A 25,619-nucleotide genomic window follows, 5' to 3' on the forward strand; every position below is an offset into this window, starting at 1 on the left:
CCATCAGAAACACTTGGACTATAATGCCCTAATAATTACTAGTCTATATATATAAAGGCAAAAGCCCCTATTGACTGACTCACTCACTGACTGACTGACTCGCCACTAATTCTCTAACTTCCCGGTGTCGCACAAACATGAATTTTGGGAGGAGCATTCTTTACGCCCTAAATAGGAAAAGTAAAGGGGTCGCAACTTGATGATTCAATTACAAGTGCAAAAGTAGGTGACCCCCCTATGTAATGTAACTAATAACACATATCTGTACTGCACAAACTTAAAATTTGGCACAGGCATTCTTTAGGTTGTAAATAGGAAAAGTAAAGGGGTTGCAACTTGATTATTCAATTCTAAGGTACAAAAGTAAGTGACGGTACTGCACAAATCTGAAATTTGCCATGACCATTCTTTATGTCCAAAATAGGAAAAGTAAAACATCAATATTCAATTCTATGCATGAAAAACTGTGAAAATCTGTGATACATGAGATATTTCTTTTTTCAGAAACCATAAAGCCTAGGGAAATTATTTCTATACTGCAGAGAATCTACCTCACCTCTATGTGTATATATGATGAGAATCTAACTGACCTCTGTGTGTATATACTGAGAAGAATGTATAGTACATAAGGAACCAGCCATGGACTGCAGGGGTGGAGGATGCCTTTAAGGCTACGAAGGGACTGCAACCTTCAGTCTGGGGGTAAATTTAAATAAAAAGAGGCGTTACCTTTAAGGGTAAAAAGTGAGGAGAATGGGAGGGGTGGCACATTCTGCAGAGGGACATCGGTACATGCAGTCTGAGGAGAATCTAATGCTCCATGTGTATACATATTTTATTCCTCAGTTCCTCTGAAGTAACCATGACTTCATAAAATTTTCCGTGCGAACAACTGGTAAACACCTGTACCAAATTAATTTGGTATAGCAGCTAGTTCTTAATAAATCCCTCCTACCCCCTTATATTTGGAAGAAAAAACACTGCACATCAACACCAAAACCTCATTCCAGCTTTGAAGTATGGAGAAGGGAGCATTGTAGTTTTGAGCTGCTTTGGTGTCTAAGGTTCTAGACCTCTTGCAATCAGGAAGAAACTGGGTGTTCCAAGGTGTATGAAAACTATTTTACATAAAAATGTAGGAACAGCCATCCATGTCATCAAGCTTAAGAGATTGGGTGACGCAACAAGACCCAAAGCACACAAGTCAATCAACTCAAGAATAAAAAAGAAAATTTGTGTTTTGGAATGGCCAAGTCAGAGTACTGTCCAGATTCTGTGGCATGACCTGAAGAGGACTGTTCACACAAGTCATCCCAGAAATATTCATGAACTGAAAATTATTTGCACAAAGGAATAGTCCAAAATTTCTCCCCAACGTTGAGTAAAAATTTTAATTACACCAAACGTTTGGTGAAGGTGAATTCTGCTTAAGGAGGATCTACAAGTTATTAAATTCAAGGGTTCACTTACTTTTTCTTCCTGCACTATGAATGTGCTCAGTGTGCTCAATAAAAGACATGAATGGTACAACTGTTTGTATTATTAGTTTAGTTAGATTGCATGTGTCTATATGCTACGATTGTGTGGGAAACCTAAGCGTGGGAGCCCACACGATCGTACCCAAAAAGGGGGAGAGAGATGGAAATGGGATGGATGCACACAGGTGGCACCAGGGTCACACGAGATTCACACAGGTTTCAAGCAGACTGACCCTGTGCTACACAGGAGGATGGCATGGCCCTACCTAAGCGGGGAACATTGCCCCAATAAGGGCAGCCCAGCGGTCTTCGGATCTGGGCCCTAGCTGATCCTAGGAACCACGCCACAGAACAGGAGACATACACATGCTACATGACAGAGACAGAACCACAGGATACACAGCATACAGCAGCCACAATGCAAGCACTAGAAACAGATGAGCTGAATATGAATACTGGGTATTGGTTGACATTTTGTACAAAACATGGAAGCTAGCGGGCCACTTCACGGCTCCTGGTTATACCGCTAGTCCCTTCACTAACCAGGAGTCCAGCCGAACCGGACAGAGTTCACTCAGAAAGCTGCAACAGGACAGGACACAGATAGCAGGTCATGCAGCAAACTGACACAAAACTGACAGAATTTAAACGTACAAACGGACATGAACCAGCAAGACAGAAATCACTCAGCAAAGCTTGCAACAGGACAGAACAGAGCACTGGACACACAGCCAGCTGCATCAGGAACATGACAGAGTACAGGGCACACAGCCAGACAGACTCCACTCAAAGATCACATGCACACAGATGAAACTCACAGCAAGTCTATGTGTCCTCATACCAGGGGGAATAGACAGTCAACTACACAAGCTGACATAGGGAACAGTGTCCAGTTACACCAACTGACACCCAGAATAAGACATAAGACCTTTGGAGGCTGCACCTGTACAGGGGGAAGGAAAAGGGGGCTGCATGTACTGCAGACTAGGACTACAGGTGTCCAAACAATCTTGGGGAAGCAGAGAGACAATAGACCTACTTGCAAACACAGATCAGAGTGGGAACAAGCTGAACATGACTGATAACAAGTTACAGGACACAGAAGTAACATGAGTGCTCACCCTAGGGTCCAGCCAGAGACTGACCAGGAGCTGGGTTTATATGTGAGCACAGATCCAGGAGATTGGCTAGCAGGAAGTACCACACTCAGCCAGCTCAATTAACCCTCAACCACCTGACTGTGCTGCTAGGAGTACATAGTACCACAGATCCCAGCAGCACACGTAACACCATAATTGTGATTTAGATAATAATCAGACCACATTTATTATTGCCAAGAGGGTTCACTTACTTTTTCTTTCAGCAGTATGTCTGACTCTCCCTCCATGGTTCCCTCCAGGAATAGTTTTGTATCTGGTTGCATCAGCTGTGATGCCACGCTTCTCCTTGCATCCCAGCATTTTTCTGTCTGGCTACTTCTGGCTATGGAGAACCATCCATTGCACAAAATGTACAACTGGTTAGACACAAAATGATTTATGTGAAGTCATTGTAACTGAACTCTAAAAGGTAATTTTTGAATACCTTTGATTTTAGAAACAGCAATATATACATTTTCTTGCATTTTTTATCTCCTATTTAGAAACCTCATAACTGTATTCAGTTGTTGTAGCTGCTTAACTGTTGTCTCACTGTGAAAGTAACTAGAATATTTCTGGTGGGCAAACATATCATGAGCTTCTTCTGTTCCAGGTGCCCCTAATCCTGGTGGCCCATTGTTGGCTTCTCTAGGGATACCCAGTCGACCAATCCAAACACATTTGGACATCAAGCATCTTCTAACATTCAGGATCAATGGCGTCTCTCCACTTAGCCTCTTCCCAAACTTCAATGCGGTAAGTACATATATTATTCACCTCTCTGTGCATTTTGGAATATAATGAAGCACAAGACTAATTACTCTCATTCAAACGGTTACTTTTTCCCTTTCAGGTCTGTCTGGTAGTTCCACAATCCCATTCATGTAATCGTCAGAGACATACACGTGGGGGTCTTCAAAGATCAGGAACATAACCCCAAGGTGTATGTTCCCCCATAAAAATATATATACCTACGTATATAATTATCATATAGGAATGTTGCTGCTATATCGGGACCAAATGTTATAGGCCCATTTACACTGAGCGATGATCGCTCATAAATCGCTAAAAAGCGATCGTTTGAGCGATCATCGTTGCGTCTAAACGCGCGTCCATCGTGCACTTTTTGTGCACTGCTATCTGATCGTAATTTCAGGCCAACCTAAAAATCGTCGTTTGGCCTTATCAGCAGTTCTCCACAGGTAGTGCTGGTAGCATTGTTTCCCTTTGGAGAACAAAGGATCTGAAAGCAGATAAGAGCCCTTGGGCTATTAACTGCTTTCAGCCAAAGGCTTCATTTGCACACTTAATTGCTATTAAGTAGCTGAGTAGCTACTTGATAGTTTATGCAAAATGATCGCTTGAAGCTGTCACTCAAACTATCGTTTGAGCGATCATCGCTCAGTGTAAATGAGCCTTATCACCATGCAGTGATTAAATATTACATCCATACTGGTACTTAAAGGCATTTTCCAGATGTAAACTATTTACAGCCTATCTTCAGGATGGGTCATCAATAGTACATCAGCAGGGGTCTTTCCTCTGGGACCCCCACCATTTAGCTATTTGCTCATATAAGTTGAAACTTGGCCTGCATTACCATGCCTGGCCACTGTAGTGAGAACGGAGCTGTCTGCTTGCTACAGAAAGCAGCTGCATAAGCACCACAGGCTAGAGAAAAAATGATCGTGGGGGTCCTTGGTTACAGACACTCAACGATCTACTAATGATGTCTGATGATCAATAGTTTACAACTGGACAACCCCTTTAAAAGGATTGTCCAAGAATTAAACAAAATGACCATAGTCCAAGCTGCCTGTGGAAACCCATCCTAGGAAGGGTGACTGCATGTATACAGGGAGGGGAAAGGATGTGGAACAGGCTGGATGGTAAGTCTGGGAGGAACAAGCAGCGTGGCACTAGGCTCCCCCTCCTCCCCACATATATGGAGGTTCAGTATTGACCCACAGCATTCCATAGGTATATATATCATTTATATAATACATTTTTTTTGCCGTTTGTTTGCTTTTTACATGAAATATAAGAGATGAACATTTTAACAAAGAAATGTAGCCTTGCATTGTTCACCCTGAGCCACCGGCTGTGATTAGATGTTTTTTCTTAAATAGCTAGAAATACACTTTACATATTTACCAACAGATTTACTGAGGTGAAGAATAACTGCACTCATGCTGATTTTGCAGTTTGTATAGATCTAGATAAGAAGCTGTGCAAAAAGCACTGAGCATATCAACTAATGTAGCAGTTAGATACATATTTATCCTGCTAAACATTAAAGCATGCAAATGATTTGTAATGTTGGACTATTTAAAGTGTCACTTTTACAGATTTACTAGTATAAAATGCACTGGAGTTGGGTATCATAACCACTGAACCACTGCTGCAGTCCATTTGGACACAACTGATAGTTCATATATATATATAGCTCCAGTGATTGACCGCTATGACTGGATGCACACCAGTATAGGGAAGGCTGTCAATCACTGATAAGACCACCCACTGGATTCCATAGCACAGAAAGAGCAGAGATTTCACTTAATAAACTAGAGGTTATACTGTTATAGTCTGGTATGACTAGTTAGAACAACCGGATGTGACAAGTGCCAGAACCGAACATGGAATCAAACCAGTTGGCAAGTGATCCAAGTCTGTCCAAACTAATGAAGAGTACTTGGGTCAAAAGCAGAGAGGAGCTGAGAAATTGACAAGCTAGCTCACCAGAACCTCCCCAAACAAGAGGTAGAGCACCTATCCCACTGTGGGAGATACATTATAAGGCACACTGGCAACACCTAACACTAAATACTAAATCATGGAGACTTAGGCCGCTGCAGCATCCCGTATGGTGACCCTGGACACATGGCATATGCTGAGGAGGTGGGAGGGCAAGATGCTGGCTTGTCATGGTGGCACTTACCACTCTCCCTCCCGGAGAGACACACGCAGCCAAGGCCAGGACAGCACTGGGCCTCTTGCGGACACCCCTAGGATAGGGATGCATTGCCCAATAGATGGTAGAACAGGGAAAGAGTTTGTTATGGGTGACGCCATCGTTCCGGTACACACCAGAATAAACTCCGGCGGAGAATAAAATGAGCTGCAGACAGATATGAAGTACCTTAGGTCCCTGGGAATAGTCAGGGCCTGGAATAAACTTTACTTGGCAAACTTCAACAATACAATGCACAATTTAAAGCAATGACAGTGCAGGAAATTAATAGACTTGAACAGTAGTAGCTCCATTTGGTGATCCAGACTTCAGAACACCCGTGGGTGAATGATAGACTTAGGAGTACCTGCACCCGGTGATCCAGACTTCAGGACGGCCGGGTGTGAAAAACAAAATGAGTGTACCTCTACGTGGTGATCCACTAGATCTGGACGGCCACGTAGGAAATTATTACGAAGACAGTGCCTCTGCACTGGGCCTTGACAAGCACTCACTCACAGTTGCTCTCACTCTGCTTAGGTGGGGCTCACTCCTTCCTCCTCACATGCACATCCAAACTGGGAAAACCTCTCCTCCTCTTCCATGCTTCACTACATGAGGGCTAAATGTACCTCCATGTAGCTGGACCTCTTGACTACGACCCCAGAAGACATGGACTCCTTTTTCCCACTCTCAAACACTCACTTTTATAACCTCTCTCATACCACGTGACAAGACATAGATTGATATATTTTACAGTCAGCTTACACTTTGCAGACATTAACCTCTCACTTGCTGCAGCTGTGTAATACACATAACAGAATGACAAGACAGTTTTGCACAGAGCATCTACATAAGACATACATCTATGGTATTATGGAGGGGGCCAGGAAAGCATGTACTGGGCCACTACACAACTCTCACACATGCACATACCAGCTTTGGATTCCGCAATGCAAATATGTGTGCATTGGGCCTAATGCGACCTAGGTGGCTTGTACAAAGTGACTGACCAGGTTGCAAGTCCACTGTATCTGTATAATGATACCTTCCTGTTAGAGCATTATGGCAAAGGGAAGCTCTGTGGCATAAACTACTTGGCTTTCAAAGCTTCACAAAGGTACTGTACCTGTGGATTCAACAACAATGAATTTTTCACTTTCCACTGTGGGCACGCTTTAGCCCTTTCCAATCCAATTTGTATCCTGCTTTTCCTAGGGGGCTTACTCTTTTTCTGTCGTTATACAACAGCGCTATCTGCTGGCTAACGCCAATACTGCATGAGGTGACACGTTGGATAGGCTCCGACAGCAGAGAGGCTGGCAACATACAGTAAGAGAACCCCGACGAATGTCTTCCAACATCGGAGCTGTACAGCCTGAAGTCATAACGTCTTCACAGGTCAGACAGTGGATTGGAAAGGGTTAAGATCTCCCACTTGTTTTTTGCAAGTGACCAAATGAACAACGATGATGAAGACAATGAAGTGCTGCTGACGCACGGGCCTCTGCCTGGCCATATTCGACTTGAATTGTGAAGCTTGTTTTTTGGTCTGGTTAGAAGAAAAGTAAATCTCCCTTTTGGGAGTCGCCAAGCAGTGTATATCTATAAGCCCTGTGGACAGAAATAATTTCTGGAGATAGAGTCCTCTGTTAAGAGTTAAAAAAAAATAGACAGAGAATCAAGTCTTTGTTAGATGACTTTTCCCAATCTATAATGCCAGCATTGTCCTCGCTCCTGGCCTGAGGCTTAGCAAGATTATCTTATCTCTACTATGACTGTCAGCAGAGAGGCTGCGTTTTAAGGCCGATCGTATTTCTTTGCGAAACTATTTAGCCAAGGAGACAGGTGCATCTGTCTTCGAGGCACAAAGCTGGGAGGGCGAGAGGTGTTATCAGGGCCCAAATTCCATTCAGAGAAGTGAGCCGCATGACAATGTGTGATGATTAATGGGCTGTCTGAGATTCCAACTTCTCCACCATCGCATCAACCAAAGCATCCCAAAATTAGTCACTTCGTTTTGTGCGCAAAATGTATACAACGCTCTCTTATGGCATGATAGCACTTTATGTCAGAAAGCAATGGACAGCGAACCCAAGGACACAACGTAGGTTTATTCGGTTTACATTAATCAGCAACGAATCCCCCACTGATCTGATATGGATGACTTATTCGAAGGATAGGCCATCAATATCTTAAGCTCATTTACACGCAAAGACAATCTTTCAAACGATCATTTTGCATAAAGTGCTAATGGACACTAATGTCCATTAGCACTTTATAATCTTTATTTGCATGTAAATGTGCCTCCAGGAACTGTTTGCTGAACAAACCGTGTGGTCTGAGCTCTGCAATCAGCTCCTTTTGCTCTTGCATGGGCTATCATGGGCTGTCAGCATGAATACAATGCAATCAGCTATCTACTCATCGGCTGAACGATGGATTTTAACCTCACCTTAAAATCATCGTTCAGCCTAAAAGCAAACGATGCTAGCATTTACACGCAACGATTAATGCTCACATGCCATCATTTGAACGGTGAACTGGTGACAGAGTTATGAGCCCACGGTTCATTGATGCGTGATGTGTATGGGGAGTGATAGCTAGTTTATCTACAGAAATGTCAACTTGGGAGAGTCTTACACAGGGTGATTGGAGTGGTCTTTTTGAGGGTTTGACTAACAAAGGACATGGCTAAGCTAGAGGGTGTGGGTAACTTACAGCAGTAGAGAAAGGGAAAGTGAGAAAGAGAATTAAGGCCCCTTTACGCGCAAAGATAATCGCTTAAACCGCCGAAAAATTGAACGAAACTGAAGCGAGCTGCTGACATTTATGAATAACAATTAAATTGCTATAATCATCTGTGTTCTCCTCCACGAGTTGTTTGCTCAGCTGGGCTGGTGTTTAGGCAATTGTTATTGCATAAATACTTCACCCAGCTGAGCAAAGATCTGGCTGGCACATTCCATTGTCTTCCTCAAGGCTGAGTAAACACTGCACTCCTTGAATATGCAAAACAAAGCCATTGCTTAGCCCCTGGAAACACTGAACGAAAACTGCATTCAAACTGAAAGAATTGCCAGTGACCAAACAATGGATTTTATGTCAGCCTAAAAACCTTGGCTAATGATAATTGAACGGATAGTGAACGACTGCCCGCGTTTACATGTAACGATTATCGCTCATTTTTGGCTGTTTGAACGAATTTTGAGCGATAATCGTTGCGTGTAAAAGGGCCTTTGGAGAGAACAAAGGAGAGAGAAAGAAAAAGAGGGAAAGTAAGAATGAGAGAGAACTGAAGACAGTGTGGTCCAATTGTGTGGTATACTTGAGCTGCCAGTAATGCTTTGGTGTACTTTCTATACCAAAGAATTACCGGCTGCCCATCATGTTTTTACAGCTCCCAGTATGACCTGAACAATGGTAAGGACAAGCTATAGATTTCTGCAGACCTTACATGTGAACACGAATACTGATGTGATGCAGTCAGATACAAAATACAATGACATTCAGGTGGTTTTATAAAAGGAATAGGTTGCACCACACACGTAATATACATGCACTCAAAAACAGCTTCTTGATTTCAAATAAGGGGTTCATTCATAAAGGGAAAAAAATATGGTATGCAGTCCAAAAACAATTCAGGGATGATAGCGACGTTTTTGGCTTATGGCCTTTTTCAAGCTAGCAGAGGCCATATACTCAGAGACGTTTAATTCGGAGAAGGGAGGATAACAATATACATAAAGATAGACAACCCCACTGCAGTGTACTTCCAGGAATTTACTGAAGTAGTTGCTTCTTGTTTTTTGTGGGGTTGTCTATCTTTATGTATGGAGTAGGGATGAGCGAGCATACTTGCTAAGGCAAACTACTCGAGCGAGTAGTGCCTTATGCGAGTACCTGCCCGCTCGTCTTTAAAGATTCGGGTGTCGGCGGGGGGCGGGGAGCGGCGGGGGAGAGCAGGGAGGACCGAGGGGGAGATCTCTCTCTCACTCTCTTTCCCCCGCTCTCCCCTGCTCACTCCCGCAACTCACCGCTCTCCCCCGCCGGCACCCGAATCTTTAGATACGAGCGGGCAGGTACTCACATAAGGCACTACTCACTCGAGTAGTTTGCCTTAGCGAGTTCTGCTCAACTCTAGTATGGAGTTATCCCCCCTTCTCCGAATTAAAAGTCTCTGTGTATATTGTTAACCAGGTTAGCCAAGCATCAAGGGGACAAAAACCTGGGTGTCTTCCAGGTTATCTGGGTGACTTGATATGTCTGCATCTGGTCCAATCCCATAGATAAGCTACTGTAGCACAGATTGCTTAAAAATGTACTGTTGGCAATGAAAGAAAAGTGTCAAGACACATAGGGCATCACAGCTTACTGTGGAACTACAGACTGGTAAGGGCTCAGTCAGACAAGCGTTTTTTTGCGCGTGCCTATGTGCGCAAAAAAACGCATCTATTAGAACCAGTGGTTACTTATGAAGTGTTCACATGTCCATCTTTTAGAGGCGCAAAATGCTCGCACCTGCAAAAGATAGGACATGCGTGCCTATAATGCGCGCCGATAGGGTCCGTGCTGCGCATAAAGAATCCCCGTGGGGAGTCCCCTCATTACTGGACACTGTGACAGCACTGTCACGGTGTTCAGTGATGATGGGACTGCAGCAGGGACGAAAGAATCCCCTGTCACAGCTATGACAGCGGACCGCGATGTCATCCCAATACTTTCAATGGGGCCGGCGCTGCTGCCGCTGCATTGAGAGCAATAGGATGAAGGCAACTCCCGCGGGAATTTTTGGGGAAGGGGTTGAAAGATGAGCCCTTTCCTGAAAAGAAGCCCTAGATGCTGTAAAATATATATATATATATATATATATATATATATAAATATATATATATATATATATATATAACCTAGCAGCGCTCAGCTGTCATTCATTGAAGAGCTGAGCGCTGCCCTTGATTGTTCATAGTACTCAGCCAATCAGATGCAGCACTTTTAGGGGGCGGGGATTTTTAAATCCCCGGCCAGAAGAAATGCCACAGAAGGGAGCCAGGGAGAAGATGCGCCAGAGCCCAACAGCGCTGCTAGGTTATGTATATATATTTTATATAGCAGCTAGGGCTCATTTTCAGGGAAGGATTTATATTTCAAGTCCTTCCCCGAAAATTCCTGCGAGGGTTGCATTCATCCCATTGCTTTTTAATGGAGCAGCAGCAGTGCCGACCCCATAGAAAGCAATGGGATGGCATCGCGGTCCTCTGCTATTGCACGGAGCTTCGGTTACGCGCATTTGGCAGATTCATAGAGCGCAATTTCTTGCGCACAAAAAAAAAACCGCTCGTCTGACTTTGGCCTAAGAGGGCCCATGCTGACCTATGTTAATCCCTGAAAACACCTACAATCGGAACATGACCCTCAGAACTGGCCTAAGTAATGAAAGAAGGTGGCAAAAATTGTTCTGGAATGGTTTGAGGAGCATTTAAGTTGTTGACTTGACCTCCAAATTCCCAAGATCTCAGTCTGATCAAGTATCTTTTCAGTGTCCTAGAAAATAAGTCCGATCCATGGAGACCTTACACCTTAAAGGGCCTGCTGCTAATGTTGTTGCATCTAATACCACAGAACAACCTCTGAGGTCCTGTAGACTTCATGTCGCAAGTCTCAATAGGTCAGAGCTGTTTTAGCGGCGTGAGAGGAACCCACACAATATTAGGGTTTTTATGCTACGGTTTGTATAAATAGGTACATGTCTCATAAATAAATGCATTGAAACCTTGAAAAGTGTAAAGTTAGAGCAGTGATTAGAATAAAGATGTTGAATTCTTTCTCTTTGCAGATGGACCCAGTACAGAAAGCAGTCATTAATCATACCTTCGGCGGGCCTTCTCCTCCAAGGAGAAAACCTTTTATATCCTGCAATATTTGTCATCTCAGGTTCAACTCCCTGGTAAGAACTGACTATATCCTCCGGCAAAGGAAAGTTTTGGAGTTTTCTTTCATTGTATGGATGCAGTACAGTTATTGATAAGAGCAGTTAGTTACTAACAATATATGGTGTCTTTTGTGTTTAAGTAACAAGATTGACCTACAGTATACAACAAGCTACTGAATTATTCTTGACTACTTTTTTATTTCTCTAAGTCCATGGCTTCAGTAAAATATACTACCGTGTTTACCCAAAAATAAGACACAGTCTTATATTAAATTTTGCCCCAATAGAGGCACAGTGTCTTATTTTTTGGGGTGGGGCATATACTCACCTCGCAGCTGGCGTCTGTGTCCCCAGTGATAGTCCCCCTGGTGATGCGGCAGGCTGCTCTGTAATCTTCCCAGCTGTCATCTCTCTGGTAAACGGGGCTTTGAATTCCCCCGCCTCCAGCAAGTAAGCGCTGTGATTGGATCGAGAGCCAGCCAATCACCTATGGCCTGACAACTGGTAAAAAAAGTGTATACTTGCCTGGCTGAAAGGACGTCATTTTAACTTATTTCTTCTGTATAGAAAAGCTGCACTTTTCTATACAGTTGGTCACTGCAAAAAATATATACTGCACAATATGCATTTAATTGAAATACTGTGATACTGTCAATACTGATACTGGCATGGATATCACACAACTGAAAGAAGCAGTGCTAAACCGAAAAACATGGAGGGAGCTGGCCTTTAAGGCCACGGAGGGTCGTGAATGACAAATCGGCTAACAACAACAAGGCCAAGGGACAATGTTGCGTTACATTCGAAGCATAAAGCCTACGGAGCCTAAATCCTTTACTTTTTATTGTGTTGACTTACATTCATGAGAAAAACTAAGTACACATTCTGTGAATGATATGGTTTTATGTATCAAGACATAATAAAATACTGGTTCTTAGAAGGTCTTAAAGTTGGATAAATACAACCTCAGGTGAACAACAACACATAAAAAAATTACACTGTTTCATTATTTCTTTAACAAAGGCTAGGACAAAATGCAGATGCACTATGGAAGAAATTCAGTATACCCTTTTTGCTTACATTGGAATTAAGAGAGTAAGTAGCAGCAAGCTGCTGCTAATTAAATGTTCTTAACTACCTGTTCATCAGCAAGTGTGGCCACCTCTATAAAAGCATTTGTTTTTGTAGTTTGCTGGTCTGGAGCATTCAGGTGTATATCAACATAATACCAATTAGGAAACGTATCAGTAATGATCTTAGAGAAGTAATTGTTGCTGCCCATCAGTCTGGGAAAGATTATTCACAAGTGGAAAATATTCAAGACAGTTGCCAGTCTTCCCAGGAGTGGATGTCCCAGCAAATTCACCACACTGTCAGACTGTGCAACGCTTAAAGAAGTTTCGCAAAAAGCCAAGAGCTAGATTTCAGAATATAAAGGTCTCAGTTAGCATGTTAAATGTTCATGACAGTAGAATTCGAAAAAAGACTGAAAAAGAACGGCTTGTTTGGAAGGGTTGCCAGATGAAAGCCTCTTCTTTCTAAGAACAAGGTAGCAAGGCTAAAATATGCAAAGTTACATCGGAACAAACCACAAGACGTCTAGAACAATGTCCTTTGAACAGATGAGACCAAAGTGGAGATGTTTGGTCATAATGTCCCGTGCCATATTTGGTGTAAACCAAACACAGCATATCAGCGCACATCTCATACCGATTGTCAAGCATGGTGGTGGAGGGGTAATGGTTTGGGCTTGTTTTGCAGCCACACGACCGTGGTACCCTGCAGTCACTGAATCGACCATGAACTCCTCTGTATACCAAGGCATTCTAAAGTCAAATGTGGGACCATCTATCCAAAAGCTAAAACTTGGCCGAAACTGGGTCAGGCAAAAGAACAATGATCCCAAGCACAGCGGCAAATCTACATCAGAATGGCTGAAAAAGAAAAGAATCAAGGTGTTGCAATGGCCCAGTCAAAGTCCAGTCTTCAATGCAACTAAAATGCTGTGGCTAGAGATGAGTGAGCATACTCGATAAGGCAAACTACTCGAGCGAGTAGTGCCTTATTCGAGTACCTGCCCGCTCGTCTCTAAAGATTCGACTGCCGTCGTGGGTCACAGGTGAGTTGCGGCGGTGAGCAGAGGGGAGCGGGGGAGAGAGGGAAAGAGAGAGATCTCCGTTCCTCCCCGATCTCCCCTGCCGCTCCCCGCCGGCACCCGAATCTTTAGAGACGAGCGGGCAGGTACTCGAATAAGGCACTACTCGCTCGAGTAGTTTGCCTTATCGAGTATGCTCGCTCATCTCTAGCTGTGGCAAGAGCTGTGTATAAACAAATAAACTGGAGCAATGGTGTAAAGAGGAATGAGCCAAAATTCCTCCCGAAATATGTGAGAGAATGATATAGTCTTACAAAAAAGTTATTACTTCGAGTTATTGGTGCTAAATAGGGTTCTGCAAGCCATTGATTAATTTTTCACACACTGCTTCTGAATTTTGGCCTACTAAATACACAATGGCTTGGTGTAATTTGTCATTTGCTGTTCACTTGTAGTTATCTATTTTTAAGACCTGCTATGAACCAGATGTTGTTTATTAAGTAACTGATACGTAAAACCCTGAAATTCAAAAAGGGTGTAGCTCGTTTTTCTCATGACTGTAGGTCAAGTATGATTTCAAATTGACATTTTCCAAGTCTTTCACACCATGGATCGAGTTAACTTGCCACATAACTTTCTGATGACCAAATCTTGCGAAATATTATTGATGTTTCTTTCCTTTTTCTTTTTCTGCTGTACTATATTAAAATGCCCAATAAACATTAAAAAAAAACTTCCCACATAACTATGTGCACAACAGAACTGAAAGGAGTATTTTTGGTGTGATGAAATATGTATCCTGTGAATAACAGTTATTTAGTTTTAATTTGCAGAAATCATATTATAACAGTCAACACAAGCAGAACAAGCCTTCACAATGTACACATGCCGATGCCATTGGCGGCATTTGATGTAAAGGCTATGGAAACATTTGTGTATGAAAAATCATGGTCCCTGCAGAAAAAAAAATCACATCTTTTTCTTTTTGCATTGAATTTTCCTCATGCATTTAGAAAGCCTCATACTTGGTTTGCAGGTTCTCCTATATTAAAGTTCCTGTCGGAGGGGGTGGGTGGAGGGGTGTTCCCAGCATTGATCAGCCGGTTTCTGTCATGAACTCAAACAAGCTCAGCTCCCCCTCCCCTCTCTTTCAGAGGCTGTGTAGCTACACCACACTCACACAATACTACACAGCTATCTCTCATTCTCTTCTCTGAGTAGCTGCTGGTCTTTCCCTATCACTGCTGATAAGAGCAGAAAATTCACCCATAGTGAATTGCAGCCCTTTGTAATAGTAGCTTTCTTTGCTCTTTGTTCCCCTTGATCCCCTCCGCCATTCCCAGCACTGTCATACAGCCCTCTGTAATAGCTCAGTGGAAAGACAATGAATGCACTTTCACAATAGGGGAGCGGGCTGAGGGAGGAGCTGTCAGTTTACTACTGACTGGCAGAATGTGCAAAGATTTCAGTCCTCCAGTCTGCCTGCGCCTGGAAAACAATACAAGCATAGAAGAAACTTTTAATAAGAAACATTTACAAAAAGTTTTCACTTCTAAAAACACTATGTGGCACATTTAGAAAAGTTTTTATGCCACTTTGTGGTGTACAAAAGTCACACATTTTTGCACAAACGGGTATTTGTGCAAAAATCTACAACTTTTTAGCTTTCTGGACTGACCCTGCCACTATTTTGAAAATAAATTATACCAAAAATGTACGCCGGGTCGGACGTGGCATACATTTTTGAGAAGGCGCATGGGCTGCTGGGATGTGCTGAATACATGAAGAGGCCTGCAGCTCTATATATATTTTCAGTGCATTGTGCACCGGGGAAATTATCCCCCATTCATTTAAAAAAAGAGTGCGAAGGTGTACAGAGGCTTTACGTCTTCCTTTAAGTTGCATTTGCACAAATCAAGTCTAATCCCGGTCATAAAACTAATAGCGCTAGACTGCAATTTTCTCTTAGTAGTTAACCCTCCCACTGCGATGGCAATGGGTCAGTGATCATGTGGATACCTGAGAGCTGCCGAACCTGTAGGCATTTGCTGTCCAAGCTAAATGGTCTCAGATTCCCAGCTGTGCCAGTTAAAAGCCAATAGTAGAGCAGAAATCATTAGACTCCCATGGAGACATTTGGATACGAGCAGTGTCCTATATTTGTCTATTTAGCATTAGATCTGCTGATAAGGAAAAAGATGAAACAAATATAAATGGTGTAGGCACGGTGGTCCAGCATCAGCCCAAGCATATTAGCAGGTGGATAGTATGCAAACCATTACAAGCAGTGTATGGTTGGTTATGGTTACCCTTCTTTTTTACCGCTGAGTCGGCTAGCGATGGGGTCTTACTACTTGTTTGCAGAGAGTGAAGCAGAATTTTCCGCACATCACTGCCCATGCTAATGCTGTCTGTTCTTTACATTCAGCGTCTCAACAATGTTGGCTGACCTTCCTCCGTCTGCCCTAATTAGGGTTGGCATCAAAGCTCGAGGCTGGTGCCACAGTAACAAAGTCGTTATAAGCAATTCTGCAATTGCAGAATTTTCTTTCCCCTTTTTTCTTAAGCCACACGTGACTAGGCACCAGATGTGGCATCTAGCTGATGGCAACATACATACTAATAATACAATGATGGGCACAGCAGCTCCATCAAATAAGTCGTCACTTTTGTGCTTCTTTCTAATCACCTACATATGATTCTAGGCTTCTTCTTTCATAGATTTCCTTGCAGTGATGCTTCCGCCGCATCAGATTCTCTGTGCTCAGTGTTGTGTTCAGATCCGTGGTCGGTGGCATTTTCCTTCTGGCCCAGTGTGAACCCTGGCTCCCTGTGGTCTCCAATCAACATGCTGATTTGATGTCTATCCGCAAGCTACCTCTCCCGCAGAGAGGAGCTATGCCTCTTCTTCCCTGCGGCATTTACTCCTGTTCTTTAGCCATGTTGTATCTACGATGAAGCACAGGCTGCTTTTGAAGGTTAAAAAGCAGTAGAGGACCGATACAGACACAAAGTGGCGGAGTGCTGGCCATTTTATTTCGTTCCATGTACTGCAGTGTGGCTCATATCCCATACAATGCATCAGAGTTATAGAAATGTAGGCAAGGCAAACATAGACACAGTCGCTGGTCTGAAAATGACCAAGTTTGAATTTGGAGTCTGAACTGGGGACAAAGCATCTTATATAAATCTTGTTATGTGTATAGCGCCAACTTATGCCGCAGCGCGTTCAGGTAATTTATTTATTACCCCCCACCTCCAGAGATCTGCAGCAGATTTCACCCCTTCTATTAAATTCAAGTTGGAGGGGTAAAGTCTGCTACTGATCTGCACCAAAATCTGCAAATCAGTAACTTGTGGACACGCCCTAAAACTTTGAACTTGAAAAGTATTTAAAGTTCTGGGCTGGGGGGTCTATATTTCTATATAGCCAGGGTGCATGGATCTGCTCCATCATCTTCCTCATTTTTTCTGCAGTGTGTTAGAGGCGGACAATGTTATTACGCTGCTGTATATGCCAATCCCTAATAGAATTACATAACATCTTCAAAGCGCGATGAAGCGCACTGAGGAGAATTTATCAACTGCTTTTACATAATTTTTTTTCTCTGTGTTGTGTAGAAAGTTGTACATTTTGGTGCAGGTCATATTTGTGCCAATAGTTGTGCTTTTTAACTTTTCTTGCCGCTTTTGTAAAAGTAGCAAAAAAGAAGAGGATGCCCATGGCCCTACAGATTTACTATAATTTACTGCTGAAATTTACGTAAATTTCACTGTAGCTGCCTGGCTAAAATTTAAGGTAGTGGCATATGGTCAGCCAGAGATGTGCCTAATTTTCCAAGTGGCGTATGCCACTAAATAAGTTAGGTGCATCCTTCTCCAGCGCACTATTCAACTCAATCATACTCAACGGGGTCCGTTTGTCGCGGTTTGGTCCCGTTATGAGACGGATCCGTTCATCCAGGGCATTCAGTTTTTTCAGCTCCCATAATGGGTCAGGAAAACAGAATCCCAAGCGCAAATGTGAATTTAGCCATACACTAATACAACGCTGCACCCACGAGTATAACACAATTTTACAATTTCATGCTCACGCTGCTGACAATGGGTGCATCAGTCTGCGAGGTTCCTACACACCACCTTCTTGGTAGTAGGCACTGCTCCTCCTGCATGTCTGTCACATAGGCATGATGCCACCACCTTTAGCCCATCTATTGATCTCCTGTTGCTGTCTGATAGCAGCATGTGAGTTTGTTGGAGGGAGAAAAAGTGATTTTTTTCCCCAGCTACAGCACAACTAGTGGCAAAAGTATAAATTGTTGTCGGCACTTGCAAATTTCTAGTTACTTCGATGACCATTTTGGTCGCCATCTGGAGCTCTGAGTAAGAAGAAGAAGGACAAGAAGACATATGGAGTAATGGCCGAACATGCATGCTACCTGCCCCAAACAAGACTATGGAAGATAAAGAAACAGCAGAGTATGCACAGACTCCGCTACAAGCCCGTACATCTCCCAATTAAACAGTCAACCATACCAGATTGAAAAAGAGTCTGTTCATGACTGGCCTTAGCTATGTGCAACCCTTGTGGTTGCACAGGGCACCAGTCATCAGCTTGTTGGGACAACCAGGCAGATGTAGGCTGAGGGCCATCACCTCGCCCCTCCCTTATGTCCACCTTGCTAGATGATCTTCTTCCTCTGTGTGGCAGCATCTTATAAAGCTACATGAATCATCCGCCGTCTGGCTCTGTCTCCTTCCCTCTGATGTTCCGAGGCACCACTGTCAACCAACCAATAGGCACCCCCGTAACACAATCACTTAGTTCTGCTACTTCATTAATGTTATGAGCTTGGTTCTGGTATTGTATCTGTATACTGAGGTTGGTTCGTGCTGTATTTATGTTATGAGCTTGGTGCTGTATTTATGTATTTAGCTTGCTTATAGTGCCTATTTATATTATGAGCTTGGTTCTGGCGCTATATTTATGTTATGAGCTTGGTTCTAGTATTGTATCTGTGTGATGAGCTTGGTTCTGGTGCTGTATTTATTTTAGTATGGGTTTACTGCTATGCTGCTGCTTTCTGCATAAGCAAATTCCAGGCAGGCTGACTATCAGTGCAATATATATTCTTTTTTTGCCTTATGGCAGGAGAAGGCAACAGAGTGATAGCTAACATAAGGTCAGCACTGGGTCTGTTCTAGTGATTTCTGGGCTCCCTGGAGATAGAGCCCTACTGATCTAAAATATGTTGCCTGTCCTATGGATATGTGATGAGCACAGCTCACGAGGAAGCCCCAACGTCAAGTAGTCACAGTGTTTTCAACTGTTATCTATGTATCGATCGATTGATCGATCGATCGATCGATCTATCCATCCATCCAGGGGTGTAACTAAAGGCTCAGGGGTCAGGATGCAAAAGTTCAGCTCAGAGCCCCTCCCAGCTTTACCTGTACCCATACCCAGATGCATAACTTGAAGCTTCTGGGTCCCGATGCAAAACCTGTAACAGGGCCCCCAACTGTAATGCTTTATTCATAGTACTGGGCTCCCTATATGGAGAAGAGAGACCTTATGGGCCCCCTAAGGCTCTTGAGCCCGGATGCAGCTGCATCCTCTGCATCCCCTATAGTTACGCCCCTGCATCCATTCATCCTTCCATCCATTATTTTTTATTTCAGTATTAAGTTCCTCTTCCTCCTGCATTCAGTTGATTCCTGCTCCCCTGATTGCTCATTTCATGCCCTTGCCATGATGAAGCTATGGAGATGGGCACAATGACTGCAATATTATTGATAAAACAAGATTTTCAGCGGCACCTTGAGGCTGAATGAATCATTGCCACTGCTTGTGATACCAGCAAGAGCACATGCTGGGACTTGTAGTACTGATTCAAATGTTGCATCTGACTTAAAGGAAACCTACGGGAAAATAAATGGTAAAAACTCTCCAATGTAGTTACACTAAAACTATCTTCTATGCTGCGATACAGTTGCTGGAAGTGACAGGCCCGGAGCTGGAGGCGGCACTGCTGGAAGAAAGACTCCAATGACAAAGTGTCATCTTGATGATGAGATTGTGTGTCTTTAAGATTAAGATGTTGTCCCCTTGTTATGTTTTTAGGCTTGGGTATAGAAAAACATGAGGTCCACATTTATAAATGCCGTTGGTAGCGTATTTTACAGTTTTTCTGAGCGTTTTACATTGTGTGATTTTGTAAAACAAGTTTGTCCTTTTGTTAACTTTTGAAGGTCAAACTCTGAATTGCAGAATAATTTTCGCTCGACTATCTATTTAGTCTGTCTGTCATGGGTTAAAAATAATGGGGGTTAAAGAAGGCATGCTGCAGAGCACAGGACTGCCAGACGGGCTTGTCTTTACTGCATTGTCAGTCTCTGCTCAGCTGAGAATCCCCCCTCCCGTCTCTCATTGTGGCTGAGTCTTATCAGCATCTTGCAGGCTTGCCATCAGTATGCACCTCATTATCCCTACCATAATGTCCTCTGAATGCAAATAGATCAGCATTCGGCATGGAGCCCCCCATGCAGTTGACTGCATGTACAAATTTCCCTCATGCTCCGCTCTGTGTAATTCCCCCACCTTCCCGCGGTTCGTTCTTGCTGTAGCTGATAATGTTACAGCATCTGTGTGCGTCTTTCGTGGGTTCCCCATATCTTGGTTTAGGAAACGGCATTTCTGGATGCACCTGCTTGTCATCCACCATTGTGGGAGCCTTATTGTGGAGATAAGAGCATCTGTTGTTACTTTTAATATCTCCTACGGTAAACCGTATATAAAGGATATAAATCATCACCAATGTCCTCAACAATGACAATGCCAAAAACGTTTTTCAGATTCATCTCCCTGCTTGGATCTGTGGACACGTCCATGATTTTGCTTTATTGCGCACTAGCTTTCTGTACTGACAGACACCACTTTTCAGTTTATTCCACAAAGTTTGTGTTCTGTGCTTTGAGGATATTTTATATCACCGCAGGATGTCACAGAAAAATAGACTTTTTCATTGGCTCCTTAAAGGATCACTCCGATGATTTTTTTTTTCTTTTTTTATTCATTGTGTTCCTCAGGGGTGTCCAACCCACAGACTGCGAGCCACATGCAACCCAGAATGGTTAATATTTATATAGTGCCAACCTATTCTGCAGTGCTTTCAGGTAATTTATTCAGGTGAACACAGCAGGGGTATGCAGAAGACAGCACTGCAGCTGTGTTTTGCATACCCCTCTCGGAACGCTCAGCTGGATACCAGCTGAGCGCTCCGAGAAGATAACAGCTGTATGCAGAAGATAGCGGTCCTGCTTGTCTTCTGCATACAGCTAGAGCCTTCATTTACACACTTATGCAAAGTGAACGCTCAAAACTGTCACTCAAACTGCCGTTTGAGCCAATTTTGAGCGATCATCTTGCCGTGTAAATGCACATGAGTATCGCTCAAAAGATGTCTTGTGAGTAGAGATGAGCGAGTATACTCACTAAAGGCAATTGCTCGAGCGAGCATTGCCTTTAGCGAGTACCTGCCTGCTCGAGATGAAAGGTTCGGGTGGCGGCGGCGGGCAGGGAGCTGCGGGGGAGAGCGGGGCGGAACGGAGGGGAGATCTCTCTCTCCCTCTCTCCCACCCCGCTCCCTCCTGCTGACTGCCGCTACTCACCGCTCCCCAGCGCCGGCACCCGAACCTTTCGTCTCGAGCGGGCAGGTACTTGCTAAAGGCAATGCTCGCTCAAGCAATTGCCTTTAGCGAGTATACTCGCTCATCTCTACTTGTGAGCGATAATCGTTGTGTCTTAATGGGCCTTAACTGTCTGACTCATTCAGTCACTCCGATCCAGCATGCACCATTGTTTCTTCTTCCTGTCCTACCGAGCCCTGATCACTCATATCCAGTATTGAGGTGAGAACGAGACATGGCAATCTCATCTTGGCCAGACAATGCTGTCTGTCCCTCTGCTGGTGTCAGAAACAGGCCTATGGCTGCAAACTGCCTGTGAGAAGTCTGGACAGGCTTTTGTGTCCAGGTTTTCATGCACTGACTCTAATCTGGAGTCCATATGGCCTGGCAGCGGTGGTGGCCGGGGTTATTTGGAGGTTGATGGGGTTGTTTGGGGGCACAGTGGAGGATGAGGAGAGCTGTTTGGAGGACTGTGGAGGATGATGGCGGTTGTGTGGAGGTTGATGATCTGCATCGTTAATGTTTGTGTATTTAATGTGTAGCCGAAGACAAGTCTTCTTCTTCCAATGTGGTCAGAGATGCGAAAAGTTTGGACATCCCTGATGTAACTAGTCCCCCAGTATATATAAGTTGACTAGTATTACCTTGGTTAGTTATTCTTTTCCATCTGAAACTCCCTGGAGTCCTTCTCCTCAGCTGGGTATTGTGATCTCATTCTGATTTCCTGGGAATTACTAAGTTTTATGTTCACTCAAGAAGCCAGTTTTTCAGTCACCATAATTCCTGTGTGATATTACATGGACTCTACCACACAAGCTGTTAATAGAAGGGGACAGAAACTCCATTACAGTCACTGCTGATGATTAGAGTGATGATGATGATAACTGTCACACAAGTATATGGAAGGATATCTAACTCATCCTACTGACTGTATTATTATGGGATGTAGTGTATTTAAGTTTCCTTCCAGCAGGAAGAGATGGTACTGGCTCTAGCTGGTCATGTGATACTCTGCTGATGCATCATGGGAATGTTAGCAAAGCATATAGAAATTGATCAGGGAGAAATCTCAGCATCAACATTGTGCCTGATAAGTATCAGGCAGGAGGCTGCACTGCATGGAAGTAACTGCAATATACAGAGGGGACATCCAGAGTGTGACAAGCAATCAGCTGAGGGGAGAAGGGATGACAAATGTATTTTCACTGGATTAGCCCTTTGAAGGCTCCAAATGTTTTTCTAAATATTTCTTTTGTTTTTTTTTGCCCCCTATTTAGGCAGCAAGTCCAAGGTGCATATGTTTTCATAGCAGTTTGCTCCTATAAGTATTCTTCATGCTTTGAGTAATTTTAATCGTTTGTAATCCAATTTTGGATTCAGGGTTTCCTAGGGAGGTTTCTCTTTCTGTCATTATACAATGGCGCCATCTGCTGGCTAGAGCCAGGACATGCTGGAGAGGCCCCGGACAACAGAGCGGCCAGTAATATAAAGTAAGAGTACCCTGTCACGATGTACCCTGTCTTCCGGCATTGGAGCTGTACAGCCTTCAATCAGAATGTCTGAAGATGTCAGACAGTGAATTGGAAAGGGTTAAAGTTGATCAAACCACAGATTCCGTCACTCTTTATCTCTATCCATGCTAAAGGGTTGTGGAAGATACAAAATGCGTGTTGCTTTCTTCCAGAAACAGAATGCCTCTCATCCAGGGAGAGAGGAGAGAAATCTGGAAGCGCTATGCCTAGATGATAAACAGAGTTCAAGGCTTTGTTCCAGAACAAGCTCTTCAAAGCAACTGCTTGTCTTATACGCTCCTATCAGTGCTGAGGAAGACAATGGCAAACCACCTCGCAAAAACAGTCTGCCAAGAAGACGTCACGATGTGACCTCACCCTAGGAGACATGACTTGGAGCTTGCACCAGGAGACTGTACCTGTACCTTGTCAGCAACAAGGCTATGTTCAGATTGCATTTAGGACTCTGTTGAGCCTTTCCATCTCTGGAGGATCTGTTCGAATATCAGATAATCGCATGCAAATGGAACCCTGATTGGAACCATGAACTTTAAGTCAAATGGAGACCAAAAGTCCCAAAGTTTGGTGTCTATTTGACTAGGTTTCTGTTAGTTTTTTGTCTTATTTGGAGGCCAGAACAACATAGTCAGCTATGCTTTTCTGTTTTCCAAAAAAGAAGGAAAAGGAAATCAAAGATGTAAGCTTATCTGGTTCTCTAGTGGACAAGTCTGCCTCTAACTGCCCAAAGGCCCATTTACATTGGACGAGTGTCGGGCAAACGATGCCCGACACTCGTCCCTGTATCCCCGTGCTCCTAGCAGGGCTGGCTCGCACACGGAGCGGCCAGCAGGGGGGTGGGGCAGTGCAGGAGATTTCTCTCCTCTCGCTCCCCCGCCCCTCTCCATTCACATAACACAGGCGCCGTTCGCTATTGAACGGCGGCTGTTTAAACTGCACGATGAGCGATGATCGTCATCGCTCATCTTTTAGCAGCACAAAAGATGAGCGATGACGATCATCGCTCATCATGCAGTTTAAACAGCCGCCGTTCAGTGGCGAACCACGCCTGTGTATCTCAATGGAGAGGGGCGGGGGAGCGAGAGGAGAGAAATCTCCTGCACTGTCCCGCCCCCTGCTGGCCGCTCCATGTGCGATCCAGCTATGCTGGGAGCAGGGGGATACAGGGATGAGTGTTGGGCATCGTTTGCCCGACACTCGTCCAATGTAAATGGGCCTTAAGATGTGTTTGAGTGATGGGCCTCAGAGCAACTTTTTACCCTTCTCTTAAGTGATAAATCTACTAACAGCCCCTTGCAGTCAGGGGTGTAACTATAGAGGATGCAGGGGATGCGGTTGCACCCGGGCCCAGGAGCCTTAGGGGGCCCATAAGGCCTCTCTTCTCCATATAGGGAGCCCAATACTATGAATAAAGCATTGTAGTTGGGGGCCCTGTTACAGGTTTTGCATTGGGGCCCCGAAGCTTCAAGTTATGTCTCTGTGCAGCATGGTTTAGGTATGGGTACGGGTACAGATACAGATAGAGGGGGGCCCAGCTCACCTTTTGCATCAGGGCCCCTGAGCCTTAACTTACGCCCCTGCTTGCAGTATAATGCACTTGATCAATGTATCTAGTCACACCTGCCTAGACTGTTAATGTATGTTTGTGTGTGTGTGTGTGTGTGTGTGTGTATATATATATGTTTAAATACAATCCTGATAAGCCATCCAACTGTATATTTTAGGTAAAGTGTGTCTTCAGACCTTGCTTCCCAAACCTACATCTGTTCTTATTTCTCTAATGTGTTATAATGTACAGATTATATCGCGACATTCTGGTTACATAACAATGTGTAGCAATTTCACTAAAGGAAGAATTGTTGCTTGTAACACCTACTGTACGAGTAAAACATCATGAAATGTTCCTACCAAGCAGAAATCGTGAGGAGGATAATTTGGGCGACGGTGAATAATCACCATGTTTTTCTGATCTTTTGTTTCTCAGAACCAAGCTGAAGCTCATTACAAGGGTCACAAACATGCACGGAAGCTCAGAGCCTTAGAGAACGCACGGCACAAGCAGAAGCATCATGGTAGTCGAGAAAGGGCAGCACTGCCCCCAGTGGACAACAAAAGAAACACAGATCCGCTCACTGAGAGTAAGATTTCTCTTTTCTGCATCCTCCCTTCTTTCCTTTCTCTTTTTGCTTATTGACAATGAATAATCCTGAAAATCAACTATGACAAAAAAAGACCAATGCAAATGCCCTTCCTCTCCTCAACCAATGCCCCCATTTACACGGGCCGATTCTCGTTTAAACAAGCTTCTGAGCGAGCGACGTCATTGCTTGTTGTTCGCGCTTGTGCAGAATGTTTAGACAGTCAGATCCTCACTGAGCATCGTTAACTTCTCGCTCGTTGCTCACATTCCTGTGTATAGCACTGAGCGGGGAGTATTTAGATGTAACGAGCAGTGAGCGAACTAGTGATGATGCAGGCTGGAACTAAGCCACAAATGAAAAGTGCGGGATAGCTTCGCGTTTAAACAAAATGATTACCGTGCACTTTTGTTTGTTTGAATAGCAATTGAGAGCCAAGCTGCATCGAGTTTGGTTCATAACTATGAAGGGCCCCAATGAAAGCATGTGCAAGTCAAAGCCTTTTTAATACTCCAGTGCATGCATATAAAGACAAGTCCCCCACCCACTATCGCCCCCTCTATCCCCGAAGCTAAAAAAAAATAAATTAAAATATATACTTAATTCTGCAGCCTGCATTCCCCCCATTCGGCTGCCCTACGGTCTCCGCTCACTTCTGAGTCAGGTGGT

General features: G+C 43.8%; 1 protein-coding gene across 1 annotated transcript in view; it reads left to right on the forward strand.

The window, feature by feature from the left end:
• The window catches only part of ZNF385C (zinc finger protein 385C), a 295,990-nt gene that overhangs the window by 262,240 nt on the left and 8,131 nt on the right, over positions 1-25,619 (forward strand). Inside the window, exons 3-5 of the mRNA XM_066585843.1 lie at positions 3,231-3,373; positions 11,404-11,514; positions 24,797-24,950. Coding sequence (XP_066441940.1) covers positions 3,231-3,373; positions 11,404-11,514; positions 24,797-24,950 — 408 coding nt within the window. The remainder of the gene's footprint in view (positions 1-3,230; positions 3,374-11,403; positions 11,515-24,796; positions 24,951-25,619) is intronic.

The sequence above is a fragment of the Eleutherodactylus coqui genome, chromosome 13 (assembly GCF_035609145.1).
Source record: "Eleutherodactylus coqui strain aEleCoq1 chromosome 13, aEleCoq1.hap1, whole genome shotgun sequence".
Lineage (NCBI taxonomy): Eukaryota > Metazoa > Chordata > Amphibia > Anura > Eleutherodactylidae > Eleutherodactylus > Eleutherodactylus coqui.